The 27,804-nt window shown below is 31.7% G+C and overlaps 3 protein-coding genes across 3 annotated transcripts in view; 2 read left to right on the forward strand and 1 right to left on the reverse strand.

Moving 5' to 3' along the window:
* The first annotated feature begins 73 nt into the window (after positions 1-73).
* On the forward strand, positions 74-4,863 carry LOC145944726 (uncharacterized). Its single transcript, XM_083053285.1, has 6 exons — positions 74-103; positions 161-248; positions 707-1,004; positions 1,510-1,591; positions 2,423-3,173; positions 4,555-4,863. The coding sequence occupies exons 1-6, from the start codon at positions 74-76 to the stop codon at positions 4,563-4,565; spliced, it is 1,260 nt and encodes a 419-aa protein (XP_082909411.1). The 3' UTR covers positions 4,566-4,863.
* Positions 4,864-10,012: 5,149 nt separating this feature from the next.
* On the forward strand, positions 10,013-12,775 carry LOC145944145 (insulin-like growth factor-binding protein-related protein 1). The gene is made up of 4 exons (XM_083052292.1): positions 10,013-10,164; positions 10,301-10,499; positions 11,855-12,158; positions 12,412-12,775. Exons 1-4 carry the CDS (start codon positions 10,013-10,015, stop codon positions 12,579-12,581), a joined length of 825 nt encoding a protein of 274 aa, XP_082908418.1. The 3' UTR covers positions 12,582-12,775.
* Prom (prominin) overlaps positions 12,763-27,804 on the reverse strand; it is a 44,866-nt gene continuing 29,824 nt past the window's right edge. The window contains exons 11-17 of the mRNA XM_083052279.1: positions 15,376-15,570; positions 14,698-14,920; positions 13,804-14,103; positions 13,519-13,677; positions 13,260-13,396; positions 13,135-13,176; positions 12,763-12,989 (exon numbers count right to left, since the gene is read on the reverse strand). Of these exons, the coding sequence (XP_082908405.1) occupies positions 12,959-12,989; positions 13,135-13,176; positions 13,260-13,396; positions 13,519-13,677; positions 13,804-14,103; positions 14,698-14,920; positions 15,376-15,570 (1,087 nt within the window). The 3' untranslated portion in view covers positions 12,763-12,958. The remainder of the gene's footprint in view (positions 12,990-13,134; positions 13,177-13,259; positions 13,397-13,518; positions 13,678-13,803; positions 14,104-14,697; positions 14,921-15,375; positions 15,571-27,804) is intronic.

Raw genomic sequence — 27,804 nt, forward strand, 5'->3', positions numbered from 1 at the left:
CCTACAGATCAGTCAACAAACCAAAATAGCTAAATAAATTATTTGAAAATGTAAATCAAAGCCACACGCACACATGCTTCTGCCGATCTTATTGTCTACTCCTGTAAATGGATTGTAAATGGCACACACTTATATGAAGTTCTTACATTCGAAAAATTAGATCTCATTTGGAGGAAAAATCAGTATGTTCTTTTGTGATAAAATTGAAGGCAAGAGACGATGTTCTAATATCAATTACTGTGTATGTGGTTAGTATATAAATTAAATAACTAAAATTATAAGGAAAACTCGGAAATATATATATGCACACAATATATACTATATATGTATATACACATACATATAACATCAGTTTATTTATTTTTTGCTCTCTTAATAATTTTATAAAGATTCAACATTTTTATTTTTCATACAAGATACAAGATAGTTTTTATTGTGATAAAAGTAAGTTTATAATAAATGAATATATTGAACTTTATTTAAAACGTGCACGTAAAAATATACATAAATATATATAAATAACGTAAAATATTCTTTATAGGTTTATTCTCTAAGCAAATATATTTAGTTTCGTAATACGAAAAAAAATACTTTAAGTACTTAAAATCATTAAAAGAGTGCAATCCAAATTTCTTCTCTTCGTTTTCCGAAAATCTTCTAATCTGTACAATCTCAAGAATGTGATTATTACAATATTGTCACGTAGGAAACAGTCGTGCATCAGACAGAGGCAGTTGTTCCGAGGCGCGCATACCTTCGTGTAATTGCCAAAGTAACGTAGGATGTCTGGATCGCAGTGATTACGGTGGTTTGCGATCCATCGGAACAGCTGCGACGGGCACATGTCCTGGGCCCTGTCAATGTGTCGAAGAGGAAATTTGGAACAGTAACGTGCCGCCTAAACCGAATTGCCGATGGTTGAATAACTTCGTCGAGTTGCGCCGTCAATGGAGCGATTACGGCCGCCAGCAGGCCTGCAAATGCTGCAACTGCAGTCCATCGTGGTAGGGTTAAATAACGATGGTTAAGCAATATCAACGGTGTGAGAGAAAAAAAAACTAATGTCGCTTCTTGTGTGCAATGTTATAGTAAAAAGTATAAATGCTATGTAAATGATCTTCTCTATTGTACATATATAAAACATTTGCCTCCTTGCATTTCTAATTGTAAGTGACAGCAACATCGATTGCTTTCATTTCAAAGAATCGATATTTTGCCTCAAAATGATAAAATTCAACTCTTGGCTGCTTTGTGTAAATATTTGTATATTTAAGAAATATGTTATCCGCAATGTTTTAAAATAAATTAAATTGAACTTAGAGAAAATTAGAGTTGATATCTGATTCTATTCATGTAACCATTCAATTTGTAGTAACACTGTTTTTATAATAAAGTTTTAAAAAATTTTGCGAGAAAGTACATGAATGATAAGCGAATGTTTCTTCGTAAAATATTGAAAGAATTATAGGACTTTCTTATTTTGCATACCATGTTGCATTTTGTTCGCAGCAGAACTGTCGCTCCGGGCCGACTGTGTCTTTCACCAACGCCGCCGTGTTCCGGTATCATTTTAACTGCGTCAGACTGTCAGGTACACTGAAGCAGATTCCTTGCCAAGAATAGAAAGCGCTTGAGATTCCTCTGAGGTAGTAAATTTATATATATTTACTTTTTGAGGAAAGATAAAATTAAATTCCAGCGCGAAGAAAGTAGCGGATTTCCTTAATCCTGCAATTCAATTTAAAATTGTTCTATTCAATCTATTTTTTAAATGTTTTAACTCTTTTCAAATGTATCAATCTTATAACATTTTTTAACTTTATTACCCTTTATAAATTTTCTTTATAAAAATTATAAAAAATGAGAGGAAATAAATATGTATATCTAAACAAAATTATATATTAAAACATATAGATATCTATTTGAAATGGAACGTGCAAAATGTGTACAATGAACTAACAAAGCAACATGGTTAAAATTAATATAAAATAAATAATATTTCTGACGTTTTCTATATGTTTTAATTAAAATTGATAGGAAGACTGCAAGGATTTATTTCAGGCACGATTAGTTTGTGCACTTAATTTATGTAAATTAGCATCGTATAGTTGGAAGTAAGCTAGCGTTCAAAGTTTCTTAATTATTCAGTAAAATCCGTAAAGTTGACTAAACTAATTTGTATACAGACTTTAATGGCTTAGTAATTGAAATGTTTAAACCTTTAAAATGCGATTTAAACTTTCATGCGCGGATCTTACACATTTTTTTTCGCAATGCGATTTAAAGAATGCTATTACATGTTATGACTTCTATTATATAAACGGACAATATTTTAAGCGATAATGAAATCTCTACAGAAATGATCTAAAGAATAAATCGTATCCTCTCTGTAACTGTCGTCAGATTTTTCTATTTTCGCCAGAAATGCTGTAGGAGCCGTCGTTTAGCGGGTGGAGCAAGTAAATCGGAAATGACATCGATAAATAAATCGTCGTCGCTTGAACGACCCTTGAAACGGGAAGCGGGCGGTGGTTGCCAATGCTGTACTTATCCATCGACCTGCTGTAATTCCTCTAACGCGGATTGCTCGTCGACCGCTTCGTCCTGCTGCCCTTCGCGGTGCAGATATTCTCAAGTTTCGTCGCGACAGGCACCCGACTGTCAATCCTGCACTTCGCCTATCGCTCTGAAATCTATTTGGAAGAAGCGCAACTGCTGCCAGTGTAACACGAATTACTGCCTGTGTCAGCCAATGTCACGCGGCTGCAATTGTCCGCCGCCGGTCCAGGTTGACGTGCGAACTGGTCGCGAGTGTTCCTGCGACTGTCCCTCCAATCCGGAATGTGCGTGTCCACCCAGTGAGCAAAGGTTCCAAAAAACGACGGTCAAGTGTCCCAACGTGCGTCTCTGCTGTCCCTTCTCTCGATTACCAGCTCCCAAATGTCACTGCGTGCGATGTCAATCGTGTCGACCGCCAGTCTGCCATCCATGCATGACTACCAAATGCCGGGGACCAATTCCACCGAAGGATTCTTGTTACTCTCGCTTGCCTACATCATATACACCTTGTCGACCAGCTTCAGCCGCTTCTTCTCATCCCCCGACACCTCGTAAAAAATTAACCTTCTGCACCGAGCGCTGTAGTCGACCCTCTTCGCCCTGTACAGGAACAGGTCAGTCTTTGCACGGTTGCATAGCTGATGATAGAAATTCGGAAAATAGCGTCTATAACGAGCGAAATGACATTGATGAGGAACGGGAGAAATATGATATGAAAGACTGCGACGATCCGTGCGATTGTTGCTGCGTGACAGAATCCGAGAATGGATCTGATCACGTTGACGAAAGTTGCGATCTAATACTGGACGAGAGATCTGAATTAGAGAATTTAACGTCAAATGTGCTTATTAATTCGCCGGAAATTACAAAGCCTTCGAAGTCTGTCGATCCGGATTTTCTCGACATGCCGGAAGAAAAAGGTAAATTCGCTCTTGAAAATGCAACAAAGATCTTTGAAAGATATATGATCGAAAAATCGTGACATACTTTGCCCGTCTACTTCGTTCCATCCGATAACAGTGCAAGATCCGATTGTTACACATTCCGTGAGGAACTTTGCCCCGTTGGTAAAAACATCTCTGGGAATTCTGCGTTCGCGAGACTCTCGAATCACATGAAATCACCTACTCGGATAAAACGGCAGAATTTATCGACCCCTAATAAATTATTGTCTCGGCAAGCCGTTGCTTTTCGCGATGTTCCGCGGGTACATGTCGGGTCGGTTGGTGGTTTCAATGTAAGCACTCCGATAACACCAACATGCGGAATCGACAGACGACGCAAGGGTGATAAATCCTTGAAAGAAGAAACAATAGATACTAGCAATTTATTTCGAGAAAGTCACGTAATATGATGGAACATTTAAAAAATGCCGTTTCATACAAATGATTAATATCTGCTTCACTTAGATCAAACAGAGATGCTGTTAGTACTTCGTAAATCAAAGTCACCTTCTTTTGTTACTTTTTATTATGATCGGAAATGATAGAAATAGAAGGATATTTATAAAATATATGATTGATTAAAAAAGAATTAGCTTTAAGTATTTTAAACAAATCTAAATAATTAAAAAAGTAATTAAACATATAGATAGCTTGTACTTTAATAAAAATAATCTCTCTTTCTATATAGATCTCTCGTTTAAAAAAATAATTTTTTTGTAGAAAAAAAATATATACATATATTAGACATGAATTATAATATTTTATATAAATTAACTAATAATTATTTATATATATAATTGTTTATATATATATAAACCTATATAGACAATCATAGATATTACTATATTTAAAATTATAAACTTTTAGTTTTAGTTTTATAGATTTTAAAATCTTATATGCATCAGATGCACAGAAAGAAAATAAATTTCTGTGCATATTTAAAAATTTTAATGATTTGAAAATACTCAAACTGAGAATATTCAGTTTGTTTTATCAGTTTGTTAGATGCGTTTAGAGACTGATATTTATTTGCATCCTTGTGTGACCAAAGGACCAATGTGACACGTGGTGTGGTGCATCCAGTAGGTGTCAGCTGTACATCGGAGATAACATCAAGCATATACGCGCCGACATACGAAGGGAAGAACAAACACACGAAAGAGAGTGCATGCTGCGACGTGTTTTCTAATCTCGGTGGAATCGGCTACTCAATTCTCGTGCCGAGTCCGCTGGCATTAATATCCTTCGTCCTACTGATCTTTATAGCTGTCACCTGGTCTTCTGGTTCAGCCTTCTATCATCGTTACTTATTACGCAAGAAAATCTGCTGGAAATATTTATAGTTTATAACTAAAATAAAAGTAAAACATTCAAGTTTAATGCAGGAATTCGCAAATACCATCAACTTGATAAACGCATAGTCTATAAATTATTCATTATTTTGAATACAAAATTTGTAAAACATTTACAAAAAATAAATAATTCACTAACAAAATACATAATAAAGTGTATGCATAGAAATGTTAATCGTGAAAACAATAATAAATAAAATAATTATATTATTTCATATTATTATTGTATATAGTATTTAAAGTCGATTTTTATTTATCCCTTCCCTTCCTTCCCTTTATGAAAAAGAGATGTAGATCAGAGAAGTGCGCGTTTGGAGTCGATGTATCGCTTGTATTATTGACTCTTTTCCGCATATGTGATTGGCCGATACCAGCCAAACGAATCTATGGACATGATAATAACAGTTCGTATCGTGTCGACTTCATTTTTCCCCACATAATTTAAAGCAATAGTGGCAATAATTAATTATTTCATAATTTTAAAGTCGAGTATATTGTTATGTCTTCTATCTACATTCTTACTTTGCGCATAATAAAATTACGATATATAAAGTGCGTGTTACTTTTTTATTATTTTTGACTCGTATTTATGATTTTATGTTAATGATTAAATAATTGCGCGACGAAAAGGCTAACCGTAGTGAGAAATTGTTGACTCGTACTACTTAATCTATCTAAATTCTTACTTTGCGCATAATAAAATTACGATATATAAAGTGCGTGTTATTTTTTATTGTTTTTAACTCGCATTTATGATTTTATGTTAATGATTAAATGATTGCGCGACGAAAAGGCTAAACGTAGTGCGAAATTATTGACTCGTACTACTTAATCTATCTATATTCTTACTTTGCGCATAATAAAATATGATATATAAAGTGCATATAATTGTTCATTGTTTTTCATTCGTATTCATTTTAGTAGTACATTTTATACAGATTACTTTTATACCAAACAGATTCAACCGTACAAACTTTTTCGTTAAATACACATAGTATAATTCTTCGTTATATAGGGTTCGCGTTAATAAAATCTCGATTTTTAATATTTTGAAGAGAGCCAAAAATAAATTGATTGTTTTTTTTAATAGTATATTATATGCAAATTATTTCTGTACCAAATAGATTCAAGCCTACAAATTTTTTCATTTAATACACAAAATATGAATCTGAGTTTTAATGGGTTCGCGGCAATAAAGCATCGATTTTTAATATTTCAAAAAAAGCCAAAAATTAATATTTTATATATTTCAACAGTATATTGTTTGCAGATTATTTTGGTACCATAAGCATACCAGCGTACAAACTTTTTAAGTTAATATACGTAAAATGAAACCGCGCCGTATGGAGTCCGCGGTTTAAAATTTTTATTTTCAATATTTTAATACGAGCCAAAAATTAATCGTATATACATTTCAATAGTGTATTGTCTGCACATTATGATGGTATCACCAGCGTACCAGCCTACAAACTATTTGGTATAAAATACGAAATATAATTGTATGAGGTCAGCGGCTTAAAAATTTTAATTTTCAATATTTTAAAACAAGCCAAAAATTAATCGTATATACATTTCAATAGTGTATTGTTTGCAGATTATTTTGGTAGCATAAGCATATCAGCCTACAAACTTCTTGATATAATATGCGTTATGTAATTGTACGCCGTCTGGGATTCGCGGCTTAATAATTTTAATTTTCAATATTTTAAAACGAGCCAAAAATTAATCGTTCATATATTTTAACTGTTCATTATCTGCACATTATGATGGTACCATCAGCATACCAGCGTACTACTTTTTTGATCTAATATACGTAAAATGAATCCACGCCGTATGGGGTCTGCGGTTTAAAAATTTTAATTTTTAATATGTTAAAACGAGCCAAAAATTAATCTTTCATATATTTTAACTGTACATTATCTGCACATTATGATGGTACCATCAGCATAACAGCGTACTACTTTTTTGGTCTAATATACGTAAAATGAATATGCGCCGTATAGGGTCCGCGGTTTAAAAATTTTAATTTTCAATATTTTAAAACGAGCCAAAAATTAATCGTATATCTATCTTAAAAGTGTATTGGTAGCAGATTATTTCGGTACCATCAGCATACCAGCGTATTACTTTTTTGGTCTAATATACGTAAAATAAATCCGCGCCGTATGGGGTCCGCGATTAAAAAATTTTAATTTTTAATATTTTAAAACGAGCCAAAAATTAATCTTTCATATATTTTAACTGTACATTATCTGCACATTATGATGGTACCATCAGCAGTCCAGCTTACAAACTTTTGGATATAATATACGTAAAATGAATATGCGCCGTATGGGGTCCGCGGTTTAAAAATTTTAATTTTCAATATTTTAAAACGAGCCAAAAATTAATCGTATATATATTTTAAAAGTGTATTGGTAGCAGATTATTTCGGTACCATCAGCATACCAGGGTACTACTTCTTTGGTCTAATATACGTAAAATAAATCCGCGCCGTATGGGGTCCGCGGTTTAAAAATTATAATTTTCACTATTTTAAAACGAGCCAAAAATTAATCGTATATACATTTCAATAGTGTATTGTCTGCACATTATGATGGTACCATAAGCATACCAGCCTACAAACTTTTTGATATAAAATACGAAATATAATTGTTTGCCGTATGGGGTCCGCGGTTAAAAAATTTTAATTTTTAATATGTTAAAACGAGCCAAAAATTAATTGTATATATATTTTAAAAGTGTATTGGTAGCAGATTATTTTGGTATCATCAGCATACCAGCGTACTACTTTTTTAGTCTAATATACGTAAAATAAATCTGCGCCGTATGGAGTCAGCGGTTTAAAAATTTTAATTTTTAATATTTTAAAACGAGCCAAAAATTAATCTTTCATATATTTTAACTGTACATTATCTGCACATTATGATGGTACCATAAGCATACCAGCGTACTACTTTTTTGGTATAATATACGTAAAATGAATCCGCGCCGTATGGGGTCCGCGGTTTACAAATTTTAATTTTCAATATTTTAAAACAAGCCAAAAATTAATCTTTCATATATTTTAACTGTACATTATCTGCACATTATGATGGTACCATCAGCATACTAGCGTACTACTTTTTTGGTCTAATATACGTAAAATGAATCAGCGCCGTATGGGGTCCGCGGTTTACAAATTTTAATTTTCAATATTTTAAAACACCCAAAAATTAATCTTTCATATATTTTAACTGTACATTATCTGCACATTATGATGGTACCATCTGCATACCAGAGTTCTACTTTTTTGGTCTAATATACGTAAAATAAATCCCCGCCTTATGGGGTCGAGTCCTATTTCATACGTTATGTCACTTGTTTTTTCTATATTTTTTATTATCTTTTAGAGGACTATTTTGTTAATGTTTATCGATATTTTTAAATCCACTCTTTCATTTTTTAATAAGTTTTAGTCATTAGTTGCGATAATTAACTCCTTCAAAATTTTAGAGAACCCATTTAGATAACATAACGTCGAAATATATAAGCATTTTATATAAGTATTATAAGATGTATTTCGGGTGCTTCTAATGCAATAAAAACCGACACTTTGTCTCCGTGGACTCTATACAAAGAAGACTCATATTATCAATATTATATAAAAGAATTTGTACGCTCGTATTTTTAGTATAAAATTATCAGCAGACAATGTACTATTGTATCGAAATATACAAGCGAAAAACTTTTGGCTCTTTTTATAGCAAAGAATAATAAAATCGTATACTTTGTAACAGCGGACTATATAAGGCGTAAATTTTATGTATATTAAATATAAAAGAATGTGTACGCTTGCGCGCGCGCGCGTGTATGTTTGTGTTATAAGAATAATCTGAAAAAATTATTATTAAAATATACAAGTGATGAATTGTTGGCTGTACTATAGAAATGTACAAGAGATTAATTTTTGTCTCGTCTTAAAATATTAAATGTCGACACTATGTCAGACCCTATGCGGTGCATTCTCATCTTAAGGATATTGAATAAAAGAATTTGTACGCTGATGTCTGCTTGGTACCAAAATATTCTGCAGACAATGTCTGCAGAATATTTTGGTACCAAGCAGACATCAGCGTACAAATTCTTTTCAACTATCGAAATTAAATAAGAGATGAATTTTTCTCTTCTTAAATTATAAAAAATCGATACTTTGTTGCCGTGGACCCTATACTGCGCATAGATAAATTATTTATATTAAATAGAAGAATTTGTAGGCTCAAATCTGTTTGGTATAAAAATGATCTTTTTACAATATACTATCGAAATACACAAATGATGAATTTTTGGCTTCTTTAAATATAGTAATATACGTATACAAAAATGCGTCCCATAGAATTTGTGGGGACATAGTGTCGATTTTTAATATTATGAGACGAGCCAAAAATTCATCTCTTGTATATTTCAATAGTACATTGCCTGCAGAATTATTTGGTACTAAGCAGACACCAGCGTACAAATTTTTTTACATCATATACGTAAAATAAGTATGCGCCGCATATGATCCGCGGCGACAAAGTGTCAACATTTAATATTTTAAATTTTACAAACAAGTTATCAGTTGATTTCTGTCAAAAAATATTATTCGAGTTTAAATAACTATAGTATATTATTTAAAATATATTATCATTAAAAAATTTAATTAGTAAATTTGCGCGTTAATTAGCTGATTTCTGTAAAAAAATATTAACAAAGCGACAATTTGCTAATTAAATATTGAAATAAAAATATATTATTTGAAACATATTATTTTAATTTTTAAAACGTATTATTATTTTAAAATTTAATTAGGAAATTAACTTCTCAATCAGCTTATTTCTGTCAAATAAGATTATTGGAGTTTTAGTCAACTTTATATTTTTTTAAAATAATTTTTTAATTTTTTAATATAAAATTTTCAATCTTTTTAATAAAATCAAGGAATGTATTGTGCTAGTAAAGTTACAAAATATAAGTAAAGTTAAATATCGCGAAAAAAAAGCATGACTGATAATTATCTCTCTTGAGAGAATTTTTGTAATATATATAATAATACGCAGTGTGCATACGCCTCATCCTCCCTCTTCACATCGGGAGTGACATGGCGAATGACACTCGCGCTTTCTGTCAGTAGGCGAAATGACGCGCCGGAGAGCGTTTCCGTTCGCGTTTTTGTCAACGTTGGTGTTCTGTGTGACACTCCAACAAGTCACTTCCGCTGAAACCATTGAAAATAAGAGCGTCAATGAAAAAGAGCAACCACCAGGTTGCATCGAGTGCGGATATTATAGGTACAAGTGTTTACATAGATAAAACTAAATATGATTATAATAATAATGCATTATATAGTTAAATATAGTTTATACAGAAAAATTTTACAACATTAAAAACATTTTATGTATAGAGTTTTAATTTTGCTTTAAATAGGTGTCCAGAAAATCCTGGAAAATGTTTGTTAGGATCGGTACCTGACCCTTGCGGATGCTGTCCAGATGGTTTGTGCGCCCGTTTCCTTGGCGAACCATGCTGGAATTCAAGCATCCCTCTTTTATCTCCAAAGAACCGTAACGATGGATACTGCGCAAGAAATTATCTGTGCGAGTTACGATCTGACCTACAAGAAGAGGTATGTATATGTATGTAGTTCGTTTCCGGAATTAAAAGAGACCTTGAAACACATTACAATGAATTTTACTTCAATACTTAACGCTCGACATCTAATATGTTAAAAAATTATTTTAATTATGATAATTTTATTGAATTTTATTGGTGTTATAGCTTTTTTTGGATATCTCTAATTTCTTTATATGTTATATTAAAATTATTATTTATTATATATACATTTTTATCATATTTTATATTCGTGTAATTTATACATCATCAATATAATTCACAAGTAAAAGCCGATTCTTTTAAAGATCAAATATGTAAATCGCGCGTTATTCTTACGTGCGATATTTATCACCTTCGTAAGTGTTAAATTTACTTTTCCAATTCAGTTAAAGAGATCACGTTCTAGATCTCTCAGTTTCAACGAGCCTAGTAATGTGATATATCCCGTTTTCTGGGTTAGTTTAACGCAAAAACAGGAATCACGCGTCATTGCGCAAAATTAGTGCGTTAGTGCGCGCGATATACACAAGGCAGACCAGTATATTATCCACCTACTGCGACAATGAGTTACGCTATCAATCAGATCTATCGTAGTTTTAAGATCGTAGTCAGTGACTTACGGTCGCTGACCCGCTCTGCTGGCCTTTTCGCATCTAATTTCATCTTGTCGTGCATCGTGGGTCGTAATCGCATTGTGAGCATATATATGCGCATACACACGTCATGCAATCAAACAATCAGGCAAGCCGTTTATGATAGAGATGCGGGCTGAATAAGAATAATACTTCGCTATATAATCTTAAGAAAGAGCTATATATATCCCATATTCCGATATTACTGCCAGTACTGAAAATATATAATATACGTAACGTAAACTATAGCCTTTCAGTACTGGCAGTGTATATCGGAACATGCCCTTAGTCGAATCTTTAAATAGTCAAAAACTTTTTAAAGTTTTCTGTCAACTGTATAAATATTAATTATTTCATAGACTTGCTGTATTGAATTATTTAAACGGTCATTAATTATTCATAATTGAGCAAACTAACAACTATCTACGACGATTATTAGCGTGGAGCGTTACGTTTGTGCCAGTAATTCCGTAAAGACGTTCAGGATACAGGGAAGACGTGCCGGCACACAAAGTACCACATTACCAACTTTAAGCGATTTAACTTCTCCAAAGTAGAGAATGGGAGAATTATTTTGTCCTCGAATATATCCGATGATAATCACTGCGGCTGAGATGAAGCAAAAGTAATAACAGTATCAAGATATAGATATAGAAAGCGATAACAATGATTTAGCACGATGGTATAGAGGGAAAAGCGTCGTATAATTAATTAACAGAATTACACTTTTACGCAGGATGCTCCGGAGGCAACCTGCATCTGTATGGAACAGAGTCCGGCCTGTGGTAGCAATAATGAAACTTACGCGACGCCATGCGCGCTGCATGAGGAGGCGATGAAACTTAGAAACTCGTCTTCCTTGAGGTTGCAACATCTCGGTCCTTGTGAAAGTAGACCTTGGATCCTGTCAACTCTAGAAGACGTTGCCTCGTCCTTTGGTCAACGTGTCGCATTAAATTGCGAGGCAAAAGGATTTCCGGTGCCGGATATCTTTTGGGAATTTCACTCAGCTGACGGGAGAAGAATACTAAAACTGCCTGGTAAAATGATACAATATATCAAGTATTGAGATAAGATATTTTTGCGAATTCTCGTGCTTTAGCGAATCTCAATAATAAGTATGATCATTTCGGAACGAAAAATGTAAGAAAAATATGACTGAAGAAATAAGGTTAAAAAAAATTGATTTGAGATCCTTTAAAAATACTTAATAATTTTTCTTAATATTTATGCGCTTTGCAAACTATACAAATGTGATGCGTAGAATTCAGTAAACAATCGTTTTATTCACAGAAAAGGGACATGAGGCGACGGTACATACGAGCGACGGTCCAGAGCCGCTTATGCGAACATCTTGGATGCAATTGAGTCGGCTGAACAAAGAACATATTGGAATATATCATTGCATTGCTAACAATTCCATAGGTGAAGCAAGCGCGAGTTCATTCGTGTCTATATCATGAGATATTATGTATTTCGTGAAATAATTTCTTATGTAACTATTGTGCGCGCGCGCAGGAATATAATATGGTAAGAAAAATAAATTTTGGTATTCAGAAAGTATATATATATTTTTTAACAAACAGACATATAAAGAATTTTTCACAATTATAATAGATGACAATTCTTAGATTGAATAGATTTTATCAAAATAAATGGCAGTCGATTATTTTAAACTAAAGAAATTTGTTTAATTAAATACAAGCAAAATTTATTTCGTATGCCCTATACTTTAAGTTTCTTCAATGTTCTTGTCATATTCTTTGCTATATTCTTGCCAACTCTGATGCCATATTAATATCTTTCCGAATCTGCATGAAATCTCGTTTTTTCGTCATCGTTACCAATTGCTTTGCGGCAACGGTGGTGGACTGTAAAATATAATTTCAGCTATAAATACGATTCAGTATCAATAATTTATATATGCTTTATACACGCTTTTGATATTATATATTAATACAATGTGTGATCTAAATATAAAATATCTAAATATTATATATATCAAAGTGTACTTACTCTGGCGTTCGCCATGTTCTATTATCCATATCGAGACTTTCCCTAACAAAAAAGTATATTTTTATTTTTATAGTTTAAGTCCCTTTTGAATTTGGATCAAATAATTCATAATCAGATATACTAACATTCTTGTTGGCGGGCTAACAACTTCCATAAAATGAGATTGAGATGGTTTCTTGTACAATAGTGATAAAATATGAGCTATTGGTGTGCTGGCAATCATAACGACTGCACATACAAATGTAGCGAACCAGAAACCGTTCTAAATATTAATCATATAAAATGCCTTGTTGAACATGCGCTTAATGTTTTATTAATTAATTATTATCATTTATTGTTAGATATTAGAATATAATTAATGTTTTTATTTTTAATTGTACATACGAAAGGATTTAAAATGTGACCACATAATAAGTATCTGATTCCTTCTAAAACGTCCCACAAAGGTCGACATTTGGATACTCCCGTGCCCATTTCCGTAAGAACATGCATCCGCCATTGATCCAGATAATTGACCATTCGGTCCACGTACGATTTTGTTTTCTGAAAATGTGTGAATGATGAACTTGAATAATTTAACATGAAAACATTTTCTATTTTATAGATAGGAAATAATCATAACTTTATATTTTTTATAATCTACGAGAATTTTTTTAGCATGTTGCCCACCAATTGAGCTATCTTTTCTCCCTGATGATCTATGTAATATTGTATAGTTCTCAGATGAGAGATTGATTGATTAACTTGACGCCAAAGAGGTTGTACTTTCAACTCCAGAACTGCAAGGTGATACACCAAATCGTCCTGGAATTTCATTAGAGGCTTCACCCGTCTCAATGTCAAATCGCGCATTGTTATTCCAATGCTTTGCAGTTCTCTGGCAATACTTCGATCATGCAGCTGACGGGATATATTGTCTAATTGATCGGACATTGTAGTCAAATCTTTATTCAGGATCGGTCCTTGAATCTACAAATATAGAAAATATTAATAAAAATATTTGAAAATAACATTTATAAAGAGTCGCTTTTTAATATAGCTTTAAATTTCGTTAATTAATATATATTATTGTAAACTGAAAAAGCATTTGTTAATTATATTTGAATGACATATATACGTCCAAAATGAAAATATTAAAATAGATATACGCGTGTATGCATTATGTACTTGATGAATTGACGTAGCTATACATGCAACTAAATACATTTTAATTAGTAGCGGCATTGAAGCATAATCACGAGAACAACTCGCTGTGAAATTCGTGTCGTTTATCATACTAGCCGTCTAGTATTACGTAGTTATGCAGCTGCGTAATTTGTTACTTTCTCTTAATATGCTAGTGAATTTTTCATTCAAGAAAATTTTTCAAGCTGTGAAGAAAATTTTTCAAGCTGTGCTGAGCTAATCCCGAGCTTTAATCAAACTGATAAAGTATAGTAAAATTTTTGTTCATATTCTTAAATAAAAATTATATATTTTGCTTTTACTTGAGAAAATAGAAAAATAAAAAGTTAGAATAATATAAGTAGCTTAAAATGCTCATAAGTAGGTAAACGAAAATACCATTATTCTGTGCGCCGTGAGATTTAACCCACAAGCATATAAGAAATCCTGAAGACTTTGCTGCAGATTTGGCGTTAATATTCGGAGACCCTTCAAATCGACTTTAATATTCGAGATTGCTTTAGACAAGCCTATCCATGTCCAATGCGCAGTCAAATGTTCTAGTTTCATCGTGTTTTCCAGCCCGAAAGCGAGGTAAGCTGCCTCGTTGTTTCGACATTTTCTGAAAATAAATATTATTGTTGAAATTATAACACACATTGTGCAAAGCTCCCGCTGTATTTGTCCTTTCTAGCCTGAGGAATACTTAATAAAAAAAAATATAGATAAAAATATAATTTACGCGCGTTGACTGTGTGTAGTCTATAGTTAAACTACATAGAACTACTTTTATATCGAACGTGACGTGAACGATGTATTTTTATTAAAATATGTGATATTTTGTTTTTGATAAAAATATAAAAAATAATTTGTTAAATATAAAAAAATATTATTTTATTTTTAAATATGATTGAAATGTGACTGAATTGTGGTATTAATTAAAAAGAATCTATACTTTTAATATACAACTTGTAGCAGTATTATATGCATCGTAATTTTCAGTTTAACCTACTTCTTTTGAGATAACATATAATATCTGTAAAACTTGATTGGCTTGATTACCGCAACATAGCTTACTCAAAGAGTTCCTTGAGGGGAACTGCGAGCCTTCTTCCCAAAAACGCTCGGGTTTCCAGCACGGCTTCTATAATACGATAGTCAGGATCATAGAGCGGTCGACATATTAACATTTCCGTATGGCTGGCGATGCCCAGAGTGACGATGAATACTGCCCATAATGTAATCGAGACAAAACAACTCGTAACCACACCACTGAAATTCGATTGACACACTCAGCCCGACGATCTATCTTATTAAATCTACAGGATTATGTCTGATTAAGCTATTTGTGTTATCAAATATTAATAGATTAAATAATAATCTACAGTATAAATATTTATTTACATTATAATGTTGTTCTGCAATATTATTGATATCTATATTGTGTAATGAGGTATTTAGAATCAAGAATATTGTTATATAATAATATTATATAAATATAATATAAAGTTATATTTTGTTATATAATATTTGTAGTTGTTTTTGTTCCTTTGTTTTTTTAATAAATTTAGTATAAAATAGAATATAAAATCTCGTTTAGTAACACTTTATCCATTTCTAAAAAGTGCATGTTAAGTCGATTCTCGAAAGTCTCGAAGTATTGTTGCCTCTTTTCCGCAATGCTGATTGGTTCTCTGTCGATTCGCGTTGTGTGTTATATTCGTAGCATCGAAAGACTGTCATCGCGAGGGTTAACAGTTAGCAGTTTGACCAAAATAAAATAAAATAAAATAATAATGTTTTAAATAATATGTGATAATACTTTAAGCTTAATTAATATTTTTGACATTCGCGTTGTGTGTTATATTCGTAGCATCGAAAGGCTGTCATCGCGAGGGTTAGCAGTTAGCAGTTTGACAGTTAGTCTAAAATAAAATTAAATAAAATAATAATATGTTTTAAATAATATGTGATAATACTTTAAGCTTAATTAATATTTTTGACATTCGCGTTGTGTGTTATATTCGTAGCATCGAAAGGCTGTCATCGCGAGGGTTAGCAGTTAGCAGTTTGACAGTTAGTCTAAAATAAAATTAAATAAAATAATAATATGTTTTAAATAATATGTGATAATACTTTAAGCTTGATTAATATTTTTGACATTCGTGTTGTGTGTTATATTCGTAGCATCGAAAGGCTGTCATCGCGAGGGTTAGCAATTAGCAGTTTGACAGTTAGTCCAAAAAGTAAAATAAAATAATGTTTCAAATAATATGTTATTATACTTTAAACTTGATTAATATTTTGGCGGAAAAAAGGCAAAAATACTTGCGAGAATCAACTTAATGTCTTTTTTAGAAAAAGATTAGAATAATAAAAGCGCGCGTTACGCCATTCCTCGATTTTAAATAAAAAATTAATATTTTTATATAAAGTTTGTTTAAACTTGGTTAATATTTTTTGATAGAAATCAGATGATTAAAGCATTACATTGCTAATTAAATTTTAACATAAAAATATGTTATAAAATTTAATATAATAATGTTATAAATAATATGTTATAATGCCTTATCTGTGCGATTAATATTTTTTGACAGAAATCAACTGATAGCTGTTATAAATATTAATCGAATTTAAGGAATTATAATACATTATTTAAAACATATTATTATTTTAAATGTTATAACATATTCTTATTTTAAGAATTAATTAGCAATTTTACGTTTTAATCAGCTGATTTCTATAACAAAAATATTAATCGAGGATAAAATATTACAACATATTATTCACAACATATTGCTATATATTTTAATTATTATAACATATTATTATTTTAAAATTTAATTAGCTCGCTATATTAATATTTTTTAATTTATTCATTTAATTATAAAGTAATATATTTATTAAGTTAAAAATAGAAGTGAGACATAAATCCAAATTAACAATTAAGGTTCCGTAGCAATTTTTAAGGACAAATATTTCCTAAATTAGAGTCATAAATATATTTCATCCGACACTTTTCGATAATCTTAATATAATTCGAATTGCGAATGCGCAGTAGAAATGAGTATCGACATCTATTATCGCGATATATGTATATAGTTACGCATAATATTAAAAATTAAAATTTTAAGCCGCTGACCCCATACGGCGCGGATTTATTTTACGTATATTAGACCAAAAAGTTTGTAGGCTGATATGGTGATGGTACCATCATAATGTGCAGGCAATGTACTGTTGAAATATATGAAAGATTAATTTTTGGCTCGCTTTAAAATATTGAAAATTAAAACTTTTTACCCGCGAACCCCATACGGCGCGGATTCATTTTACGTATATTAGACCAAAAAGATTAATATTAGATTAATATTAGATTAATATTTTTTGACAGAAATCAGCTGATAGCTGTTATAAATATTAATCGAGTTTAAGGAATTATATATTACATTATTTAAAACATATTATTTTAAATGTTATAACATATTCTTATTTTAAAAATTAATTAGCAAATTAAAATTTTAATCAGCTGATTTCTGTAACAAAAATATTAATCGAGGATAAGATATTACAACATATTATTTACAATATATTGCTATTTTAATTTTTATAACATATTACTATTTTAAAATTTAATTACCTTACTATATTAATATTTTCTAATATATTTATTTAATTAAGAAGTAGTATATTTATTAAGTTAAGAATAGAAGTGAGACATGAATACAAATTTACAATTAAGGTTTCGTAGATATAATTTTTAAAACAAAAATTATTTTCTTAATTAGAGTCACAAATATATTTCGTCCGACACTTTTCGATAATCTTGATATAATTCGAATTCCGAATGCGCAGTAGAAATGAGTTTCGACATATATTACCACGATATATGCATGCAATCACGCATAATTCGTAATAATATGCAGACAATGTACTGTTAAAATGTATATAAGATTAATTTTTTGCACGTTTTGAAATATCGAAAATTAAAATTTTTAAGCCGCAAATCCCATACGGCGCAGATTTATATAACGTATATTAGACCAAAAAGGTAGTACGCTGGTATACTTATGGTACAAAGATAATCTGCAAACAATACACAATTGAAATATATATACGATGAATTTTTGGCTCGCCTTAAAATATTAGAATACGATACTTTCTTACAGTTGACCCTATGCGACGCAAACATATTCTATATAAAGTTAAAACATTTGTACGCTGGTGTCTGTTTGGTACCAAATGATTCTGGAATCAATGTACTATTAAAATGTATAATCGATGAATTTTTGGCTCGTCTTAAAATATTAGAAATTAATACTTTTTTGACGCGGACCCTGAGCGACGCATCCTTATTTATGTATAGCAAATGAAAAAGTTTGTACGCTGTTGTCTACTTGGCACCAAAAGATTCTGTAATCAATGTACTATTAAAGTGTATAATCGATGAATTTTTGGCTCGTCTTAAAATATTAGAAATCGATACTTTTTACCGCTGACCCTATGCGACGCAACCTTAATTTATGTATATCAAGTTAAAAAATTTGTACGCTGGTGTCTGTGTGGTACCAAATGATTCTGTAATCAATGTACTTTTAAAATGTATAATCGATGAATTTTTGGCTCGTCTTAAAATATTAGAAATCGATACTTTTTTGACGCGGAACCTGTGCGACGCATCCTTATTTTATGTTTATCGTATTAAAAAATTTGTACGCTGGTGTCTGCATGGTACCAAAAGATTCTGTAATCAATGTACTATTAAAATGTATATTCGATGAATTTTTGGCTCGTCTTAAAATATTAGAAATCCATACTTTTTTGACGCGGACCCTGTGCGACGCAACCTTATTTTATGTTTATCCTATTAAAAAATTTGTACGCTGGTGTCTGCATGGTACCAAAAGATACTGTAATCAATGTGCTATTAAAATGTATAATCGATGAATTTTTGGCTCGCCTTAAAATATTAGAAATTAATACTTTTTTGACGCGGACCCTGTACGACGCATCCTTATTTATGTATAGCAAATGAAAAAGTTTGTACGCTGTTGTCTACTTGGCACCAAAAGATTCTGTAATCAATGTACTATTAAAGTGTATAATCGATGAATTTTTGGCTCGTCTTAAAATATTAGAAATCGATACTTTTTACCGCTGACCCTATGCGACGCAACCTTAATTTATGTATATCAAGTTAAAAAATTTGTACGCTGGTGTCTGTTTGGTACCAAATGATTCTGTAATCAATGTACTATTAAAATGTATAATCGATGAATTTTTGGCTCGTCTTAAAATATTAGAAATCGATACTTTTTTGACGCGGACCCTGTGCGACGCATCCTTATTTTATGTTAATCCTATTAAAAAATTTGTACGCTGGTGTCTGCATGGTACCAAAAGATTCTGTAATCAATGTACTATTAAAATGTATAATCGATGAATTTTCGGCTCGTCTTAAAATATTAGAAATTGATACATTTTTTACGCGGACCCTGTGCGACGCATCCTTATTTTATGTTTATCATATTAAAAAATTTGTACGCTGGTGTCTGCATGGTACGAAAAGATTCTGTAATCAATGTACTTTTAAAATGTATAATCGATGAATTTTTGGCTCGTCTTAAAATATTAGAAATCGATACTTTCTTACCGCTGACCCTATGCGACGCAACCTTACTTTATGTTTATCAAGTTAAAAAATTTGTACGCTGGTGTCTGGTTGGTACCAAATGATTCTGTAATCAATGTATTATTAAAATGTATAATCGATGAATTTTTGGCTCGTCTTAAAATATTAGAAATTGATACTTTTTTGACGCGAACCCTGTGCGACGCAACCATATTTTAAGTTATCGTATTAAAAAATTTGTACGCTGGTGTCTGCATGGTACCAAAAGATTCTGTAATCAATGTACTATTAAAATGTATAATCGATGAATTTTTGGATCGTCTTAAAATATTAGAAATTGATCCTTTTTTACCCGGACCCTGTGCGACGCATCCTTATTTTATGTTTATCATATTAAAAAATTTGTACGCTGGTGTCTGCATGGTACGAAAATATTCTGTAATCAATGTACTTTTAAAATGTATAATCGATGAATTTTTGGCTCGTCTTAAAATATTAGAAATCGATACTTTTTTACCGCTGACCCTATGCGACGCAACTTATTTTATGTATATCAAGTTATAAAATTTGTACGCTGGTGTCTGTTTGGTACCAAATGATTCTGGAATCAATGTACTATTAAAATGTATAATCGATGAATTTTTGGCTCGTCTTAAAATATTAGAAATTGATACTTTCTTGACGCGGACCCTGTGCGACGCATCCTTAATTTGTGTATAGCAAATGAAAAAGTTTGTACGCTGTTGTCTGCTTGGTACCAAAAGATTCTGTAATCAATGTACTATTAAAATGTATAATCGATGAATTTTTGGCTCGTCTTAAAATATTAGAAATCGATACTTTTTTGACGCGGACCCTGTGCGACGCATCCTTAATTATGTATAGCAAATGAAAAAGTTTGTACGCTGTTGTCTACTTGGCACCAAAAAATTCTGTAATCAATGTACTATTAAAGTGTATAATCGATGAATTTTTGGCTCGTCTTAAAATATTACAAATCGATACTTTTTACCGCTGACCCTATGCGACGCAACCTTAATTTAAGTATATCAAGTTAAAAAATTTGTACGCTGGTGTCTGTTTGGTACCAAATGATTCTGTAATCAATGTACTATTAAAATGTACAATCGATGAATTTTTGGCTCGTCTTATAATATTAGAAATCGATACTTATTTGAAGCGGACCCTGTGCGACGCATCCTTATTTTATGTTTATCATATTAAAAAATGTGTACGCTGGTGTCTGCATGGTACGAAAATATTCAGTAATCAATGTACTTTTAAAATGTATAATCGATGAATTTTTGGCTCGTCTTAAAATATTGGAAATCGATACTTTTTACCGCTGACCCTATGCGACGCAACCTTATTTTATGTATATCAAGTTATAAAATTTGTACGCTGGTGTCTGTTTGGTACCAAATGATTCTGTAATCAATGTACTACTAAAATGTATAATCGATGAATTTTTGGCTCGTATTAAAATATTAGAAATCGATACTTTTTTGACGCGGACCCTGTGCGACGCATCCTCAATTTATGTATAGCAAATGAAAAAGTTTGTACGCTGTTGTCTGCTTGGTACCAAAAGATTCTATAATCAATGTACTATTAAAATGTATAATCGATGAATTTTTGGCTCGTCTTAAAATATTGGAAATCGATACTTTTTACCGCTGATCCTATGCGACGCAACCTTATTTTATGTATATCAAGTTAAAAAATTTGTACGCTGGTGTCTGCATGATACCAAAAGATTCTGTAATCAATGTACTTTTAAAATGTATAATCGATGAATTTTTGGCTCGGCTTAAAATATTAGAAATCGATACTATTTTGACGCGGAACCTGTGCGACGCATCCTTATTTTATGTTTATCGTATTAGAAAATTTGTACGCTGGTGTCTGCATGGTACCAAAAGATTCTGTAATCAATGTACTATTAAAATGTATAATCGATGAATTTTTGGCTCGTCTTAAAATATTAGAAATTGATACTTTTTTTACGCGGATCCTGTGCGACGCATACTTATTTTATGTTTATCATATTAAAAAATTTGTACGCTGGTGTCTGCATGGTACGAAAAGATTCTGTAATCAATGTACTTTTAAAATGTATAATCGATGAATTTTTGGCTCGTCTTAAAATATTAGAAATCGATAATTTCTTACCGCTGACCCTATGCGACGCAACCTTACTTTATGTTTATCAAGTTAAAAAATTTGTACGCTGGTGTCTGTTTGGTACCAAATGATTCTGGAATCAATGTACTATTAAAATGTATAATCGATGAATTTTTGGCTCGTCTTAAAATATTAGAAATTGATACTTTCTTGACGCGGACCCTGTGCGACGCATCCTTATTTTATGTTTATCGTATTAAAAAATTTGTACGCTGGTGTCTGCATGGTACCAAAAGATTCTGTAATCAATGTACTATTAAAATGTATAATCGATGAATTTTTGGCTCGTCTTAAAATATTAGAAATCCATACTTTTTTGAAGCGGACCCTGTGCGCCGCATCCTTATTTTATGTTTATCGTATTAAAAAATTTGTACGCTGGTGTCTGCATGGTACCAAAAGATACTGTAATCAATGTGCTATTAAAATGTATAATCGATGAATTTTTGGCTCGTCTTAAAATATTAGAAATTAATACTTTTTTGATGCGGACCCTGTGCGACGCATCCTTATTTATGTATAGCAAATGAAAAAGTTTGTACGCTGTTGTCTACTTGGCACCAAAAGATTCTGTAATCAATGTACTATTAAAGTGTATAATCGATGAATTTTTGGCTCGTCTTAAAATATTAGAAATCGATACTTTTACCGCTGACCCTATGCGACGCAACCTTAATTTATGTATATCATGTTAAAAAATTTGTACGCTGGTGTCTGTTTGGTACCAAATGATTCTGTAATCAATGTACTATTAAAATGTACAATCGATGAATTTTTGGCTCGTCTTATAATATTAGAAATCGATACTTTTTTGAAGCGGACCCTGTGCGACGCATCCTTATTTTATGTTTATCATATTAAAAAATGTGTACGCTGGTGTCTGCATGGTACGAAAATATTATGTAATCAATGTACTTTTAAAATGTATAATCGATGAATTTTTGGCTCGTCTTAAAATATTGGAAATCGATACTTTTTACCGCTGACCCTATGCGACGCAACCTTATTTTATGTATATCAAGTTATAAAATTTGTACGCTGGTGTCTGGTTGGTACCAAATGATTCTGTAATCAATGTACTATTAAAATGTATAATCGATGAATTTTTGGCTCGTATTAAAATATTAGAAATCGATACTTTTTTGACGCGGACCCTGTGCGACGCATCCTTAATTTATGTATAGCAAATGAAAAAGTTTGTACGCTGTTGTCTGCTTGGTACCAAAAGATTCTATAATCAATGTACTATTAAAGTGTATAATCGATGAATTTTTGGCTCGTCTTAAAATATTGGAAATCGATACTAGTTACCGCTGATCCTATGCGACGCAACCTTATTTTATGTATATCAAGTTCAAAAATTTGTACGCTGGTGTCTGCATGGTACCAAAAGATTCTGTAATCAATGTACTTTTAAAATGTATAATCGATGAATTTTTGGCTCGTCTGAAAATATTAGAAATCGATACTTTTTTGACGCGGACCCTGTGCGACGCATCCTTATTTTAAGTTTATCATATTAAAAAATTTGTACGCTGGTGTCTGCATCGTACGAAAAGATTCTGTAATCAATGTACTTTTAAAATGTATAATCGATGAATTTTTGGCTCGTCTTAAAATATTAGTAATCCATACTTTTTTGAAGCGGACCCTGTGCGACGCATCATTATTTTATGTTTATCGTATTAAAAAATTTGTACGCTGGTGTCTGCATGGTACCAAAAGATACTGTAATCAATGTGCTATTAAAATGTATAATCGATGAATTTTTGGCTCGTCTTAAAATATTAGAAATTAATACTTTTTTGATGCTGACCCTGTGCGACGCACCCTTATTTATGTATAGCAAATGAAAAAGTTTGTACGCTGTTGTCTACTTGGCACCAAAAGATTCTGTAATCAATGTACTATTAAAGAGTATAATCGATGAATTTTTGGCTCGTCTTAAAATATTAGAAATCGATACTTTTTACCGCTGACCCTATGCGACGCAACCTTAATTTATGTATATCAAGTTAAAAAATTTGTACGCTGGTGTCTGCATGGTACCAAAAGATTCTGTAATCAATGTACTTTTAAAATGTATAATCGATGAATTTTTGGCTCGTCTTAAAATATTAGAAATCGATACTTTTTTGACGCGGAACCTGTGCGACGCATCCTTATTTTGTTTATCGTATTAAAAAATTTGTACGCTGGTGTCTGCATGGTACCAGAAGATTCTGTAATCAATGTACTATTAAAATGTATAATCGATGAATTTTTGGCTCGTCTTAAAATATTGGAAATCGATACTTTTTACCGCTGATCCTATGCGATCCAACCTTATTTTATGTAAATCAAGTTAAAAAATTTGTACGCTGGTGTCTGCATGGTACCAAAAGATTCTGTAATCAATGTACTTTTAAAATGTATAATCGATGAATTTTTGGCTCGTCTTAAAATAGTAGAAATCGATACTTTTTTGACGCGGAACCTGTGCGACGCATCCTTATTTTATGTTTATCGTATTAAAAAATTTGTACGCTGGTGTCTGCATGGTACCAAAAGATTCTGTAATCAATGTACTATTAAAATGTATAATCGATGAAGTTTTGGCTCGTCTTAAAATATTAGAAATCGATACTTTTTTACCGCGAACCCTATGCGACGCAAACATATTTTATGTATATCAAGTTAAAAAATTTGTACGCTGGTGTCTGCATGGTACCAAAAGATTCTGTAATCAATGTACTTTTAAAATGTATAATCGATGAATTTTTGGCTCGTCTTAAAATATTAGTAATCGATACTTTCTTACCGCTGACCCTATGCGACGCAACCTTACTTTATGTTTATCAAGTTAAAAAATTTGTACGCTGGTGTCTGTTTGGTACCAAATGATTCTGTAATCAATGTACTATTAAAATGTATAATCGATGAATTTTTGGCTCGTATTAAAATATTAGAAATCGATACTTTTTTGACGCGGACCCTGTGCGACGCATCCTCAATTTATGTATAGCAAATGAAAAAGTTTGTACGCTGTTGTCTGCTTGGTACCAAAAGATTCTATAATCAATGTACTATTAAAATGTATAATCGATGAATTTTTGGCTCGTCTTAAAATATTGGAAATCGATACTTTTTACCGCTGATCCTATGCGACGCAACCTTATTTTATGTATATCAAATTAAAAAATTTGTACGCTGGTGTCTGCATGATACCAAAAGATTCTGTAATCAATGTACTTTTAAAATGTATAATCGATGAATTTTTGGCTCGGCTTAAAATATTAGAAATCGATACTATTTTGACGCGGAACCTGTGCGACGCATCCTTATTTTATGTTTATCGTATTAGAAAATTTGTACGCTGGTGTCTGCATGGTACCAAAAGATTCTGTAATCAATGTACTATTAAAATGTATAATCGATGAATTTTTGGCTCGTCTTAAAATATTAGAAATTGATACTTTTTTTACGCGGATCCTGTGCGACGCATACTTATTTTATGTTTATCATATTAAAAAATTTGTACGCTGGTGTCTGCATGGTACGAAAAGATTCTGTAATCAATGTACTTTTAAAATGTATAATCGATGAATTTTTGGCTCGTCTTAAAATATTAGAAATCGATAATTTCTTACCGCTGACCCTATGCGACGCAACCTTACTTTATGTTAATCAAGTTAAAAAATTTGTACGCTGGTGTCTGTTTGGTACCAAATGATTCTGGAATCAATGTACTATTAAAATGTATAATCGATGAATTTTTGGCTCGTTTTAAAATATTAGAAATTGATACTTTCTTGACGCGGACCCTGTGCGACGCATCCTTATTTTATGTTTATCGTATTAAAAAATTTGTACGCTGGTGTCTGCATGGTACCAAAAGATTCTGTAATCAATGTACTATTAAAATGTATAATCGATGAATTTTTGGCTCGTCTTAAAATATTAGAAATCCATACTTTTTTGAAGCGGACCCTGTGCGCCGCATCCTTATTTTATGTTTATCGTATTAAAAAATTTGTACGCTGGTGTCTGCATGGTACCAAAAGATACTGTAATCAATGTGCTATTAAAATGTATAATCGATGAATTTTTGGCTCGTCTTAAAATATTAGAAATTAATACTTTTTTGATGCGGACCCTGTGCGACGCATCCTTATTTATGTATAGCAAATGAAAAAGTTTGTACGCTGTTGTCTACTTGGCACCAAAAGATTCTGTAATCAATGTACTATTAAAGTGTATAATCGATGAATTTTTGGCTCGTCTTAAAATATTAGAAATCGATACTTTTACCGCTGACCCTATGCGACGCAACCTTAATTTATGTATATCATGTTAAAAAATTTGTACGCTGGTGTCTGTTTGGTACCAAATGATTCTGTAATCAATGTACTATTAAAATGTACAATCGATGAATTTTTGGCTCGTCTTATAATATTACAAATCGATACTTTTTTGAAGCGGACCCTGTGCTACGCATCCTTATTTTATGTTTATCATATTAAAAAATGTGTACGCTGGTGTCTGCATGGTACGAAAATATTCTGTAATCAATGTACTTTTAAAATGTATAATCGATGAATTTTTGGCTCGCCTTAAAATATTAGAAATCGATACTTTTTTACCGCTGACCCTATGCGACGCAACCTTATTTTATGTATATCAAGTTATAAAATTTGTACGCTGGTGTCTGCATGGTACCAAAAGATTCTGTAATCAATGTACTTTTAAAATGTATAATCGCTGAATTTTTGGCTCGTCTTAAAATATTAGAAATCGATACTTTCTTACCGCTGACCCTATGCGACGCAACCTTACTTTATGTTTATCAAGTTAAAAAATTTGTACGCTGGTGTCTGTTTGGTACCAAATGATTCTGGAATCAATGTACTATTAAAATGTATAATCGATGAATTTTTGGCTCGTCTTAAAATATTAGAAATTGATACTTTCTTGACGCGGACCCTGTGCGACGCATCCTTATTTTATGTTTATCGTATTAAAAAATTTGTACGCTGGTGTCTGCATGGTACCAAAAGATTCTGTAATCAATGTACTATTAAAATGTATAATCGATGAATTTTTGGCTCGTCTTAAAATATTAGAAATCGATACTTTCTTACCGCTGACCCTATGCGACGCAACCTTACTTTATGTTTATCAAGTTAAAAAATTTGTACGCTGGTGTCTGTTTGGTACCAAATGATTCTGTAATCAATGTACTATTAAAATGTATAATCGATGAATTTTTGGCTCGTATTAAAATATTAGAAATCGATACTTTTTTGACGCGGACCCTGTGCGACGCATCCTCAATTTATGTATAGCAAATGAAAAAGTTTGTACGCTGTTGTCTGCTTGGTACCAAAAGATTCTATAATCAATGTACTATTAAAATGTATAATCGATGAATTTTTGGCTCGTCTTAAAATATTGGAAATCGATACTTTTTACCGCTGATCCTATGCGACGCAACCTTATTTTATGTATATCAAGTTAAAAAATTTGTACGCTGGTGTCTGCATGATACCAAAAGATTCTGTAATCAATGTACTTTTAAAATGTATAATCGATGAATTTTTGGCTCGGCTTAAAATATTAGAAATCGATACTATTTTGACGCGGAACCTGTGCGACGCATCCTTATTTTATGTTTATCGTATTAGAAAATTTGTACGCTGGTGTCTGCATGGTAC

The sequence above is a fragment of the Prenolepis imparis genome, unplaced genomic scaffold (genome assembly GCF_030444845.1).
Source record: "Prenolepis imparis isolate NDT839.2.m4 unplaced genomic scaffold, iyPreImpa1.0 SCAF_1, whole genome shotgun sequence".
In the NCBI taxonomy this organism is placed as follows: Eukaryota; Metazoa; Arthropoda; class Insecta; order Hymenoptera; family Formicidae; genus Prenolepis; species Prenolepis imparis.

Coding starts and splice junctions, on each gene's coding strand:
- LOC145944726 (XM_083053285.1), top strand. CDS start 74: ATGCTTCTGCCGATCTTATTGTCTACTCCT. Junction 249..706: donor TATCAATTACTGTGTATGTG/GTTAGTATATAA, acceptor ATTGTCACGTAG/GAAACAGTCGTGCATCAGAC. Junction 1,005..1,509: donor TGCAACTGCAGTCCATCGTG/GTAGGGTTAAAT, acceptor TTTTGTTCGCAG/CAGAACTGTCGCTCCGGGCC.
- LOC145944145 (XM_083052292.1), top strand. CDS start 10,013: ATGACGCGCCGGAGAGCGTTTCCGTTCGCGTTTTTGTCAACGTTGGTG. Junction 10,165..10,300: donor ATCGAGTGCGGATATTATAG/GTACAAGTGTTT, acceptor TGCTTTAAATAG/GTGTCCAGAAAATCCTGGAA. Junction 10,500..11,854: donor GATCTGACCTACAAGAAGAG/GTATGTATATGT, acceptor ACTTTTACGCAG/GATGCTCCGGAGGCAACCTG.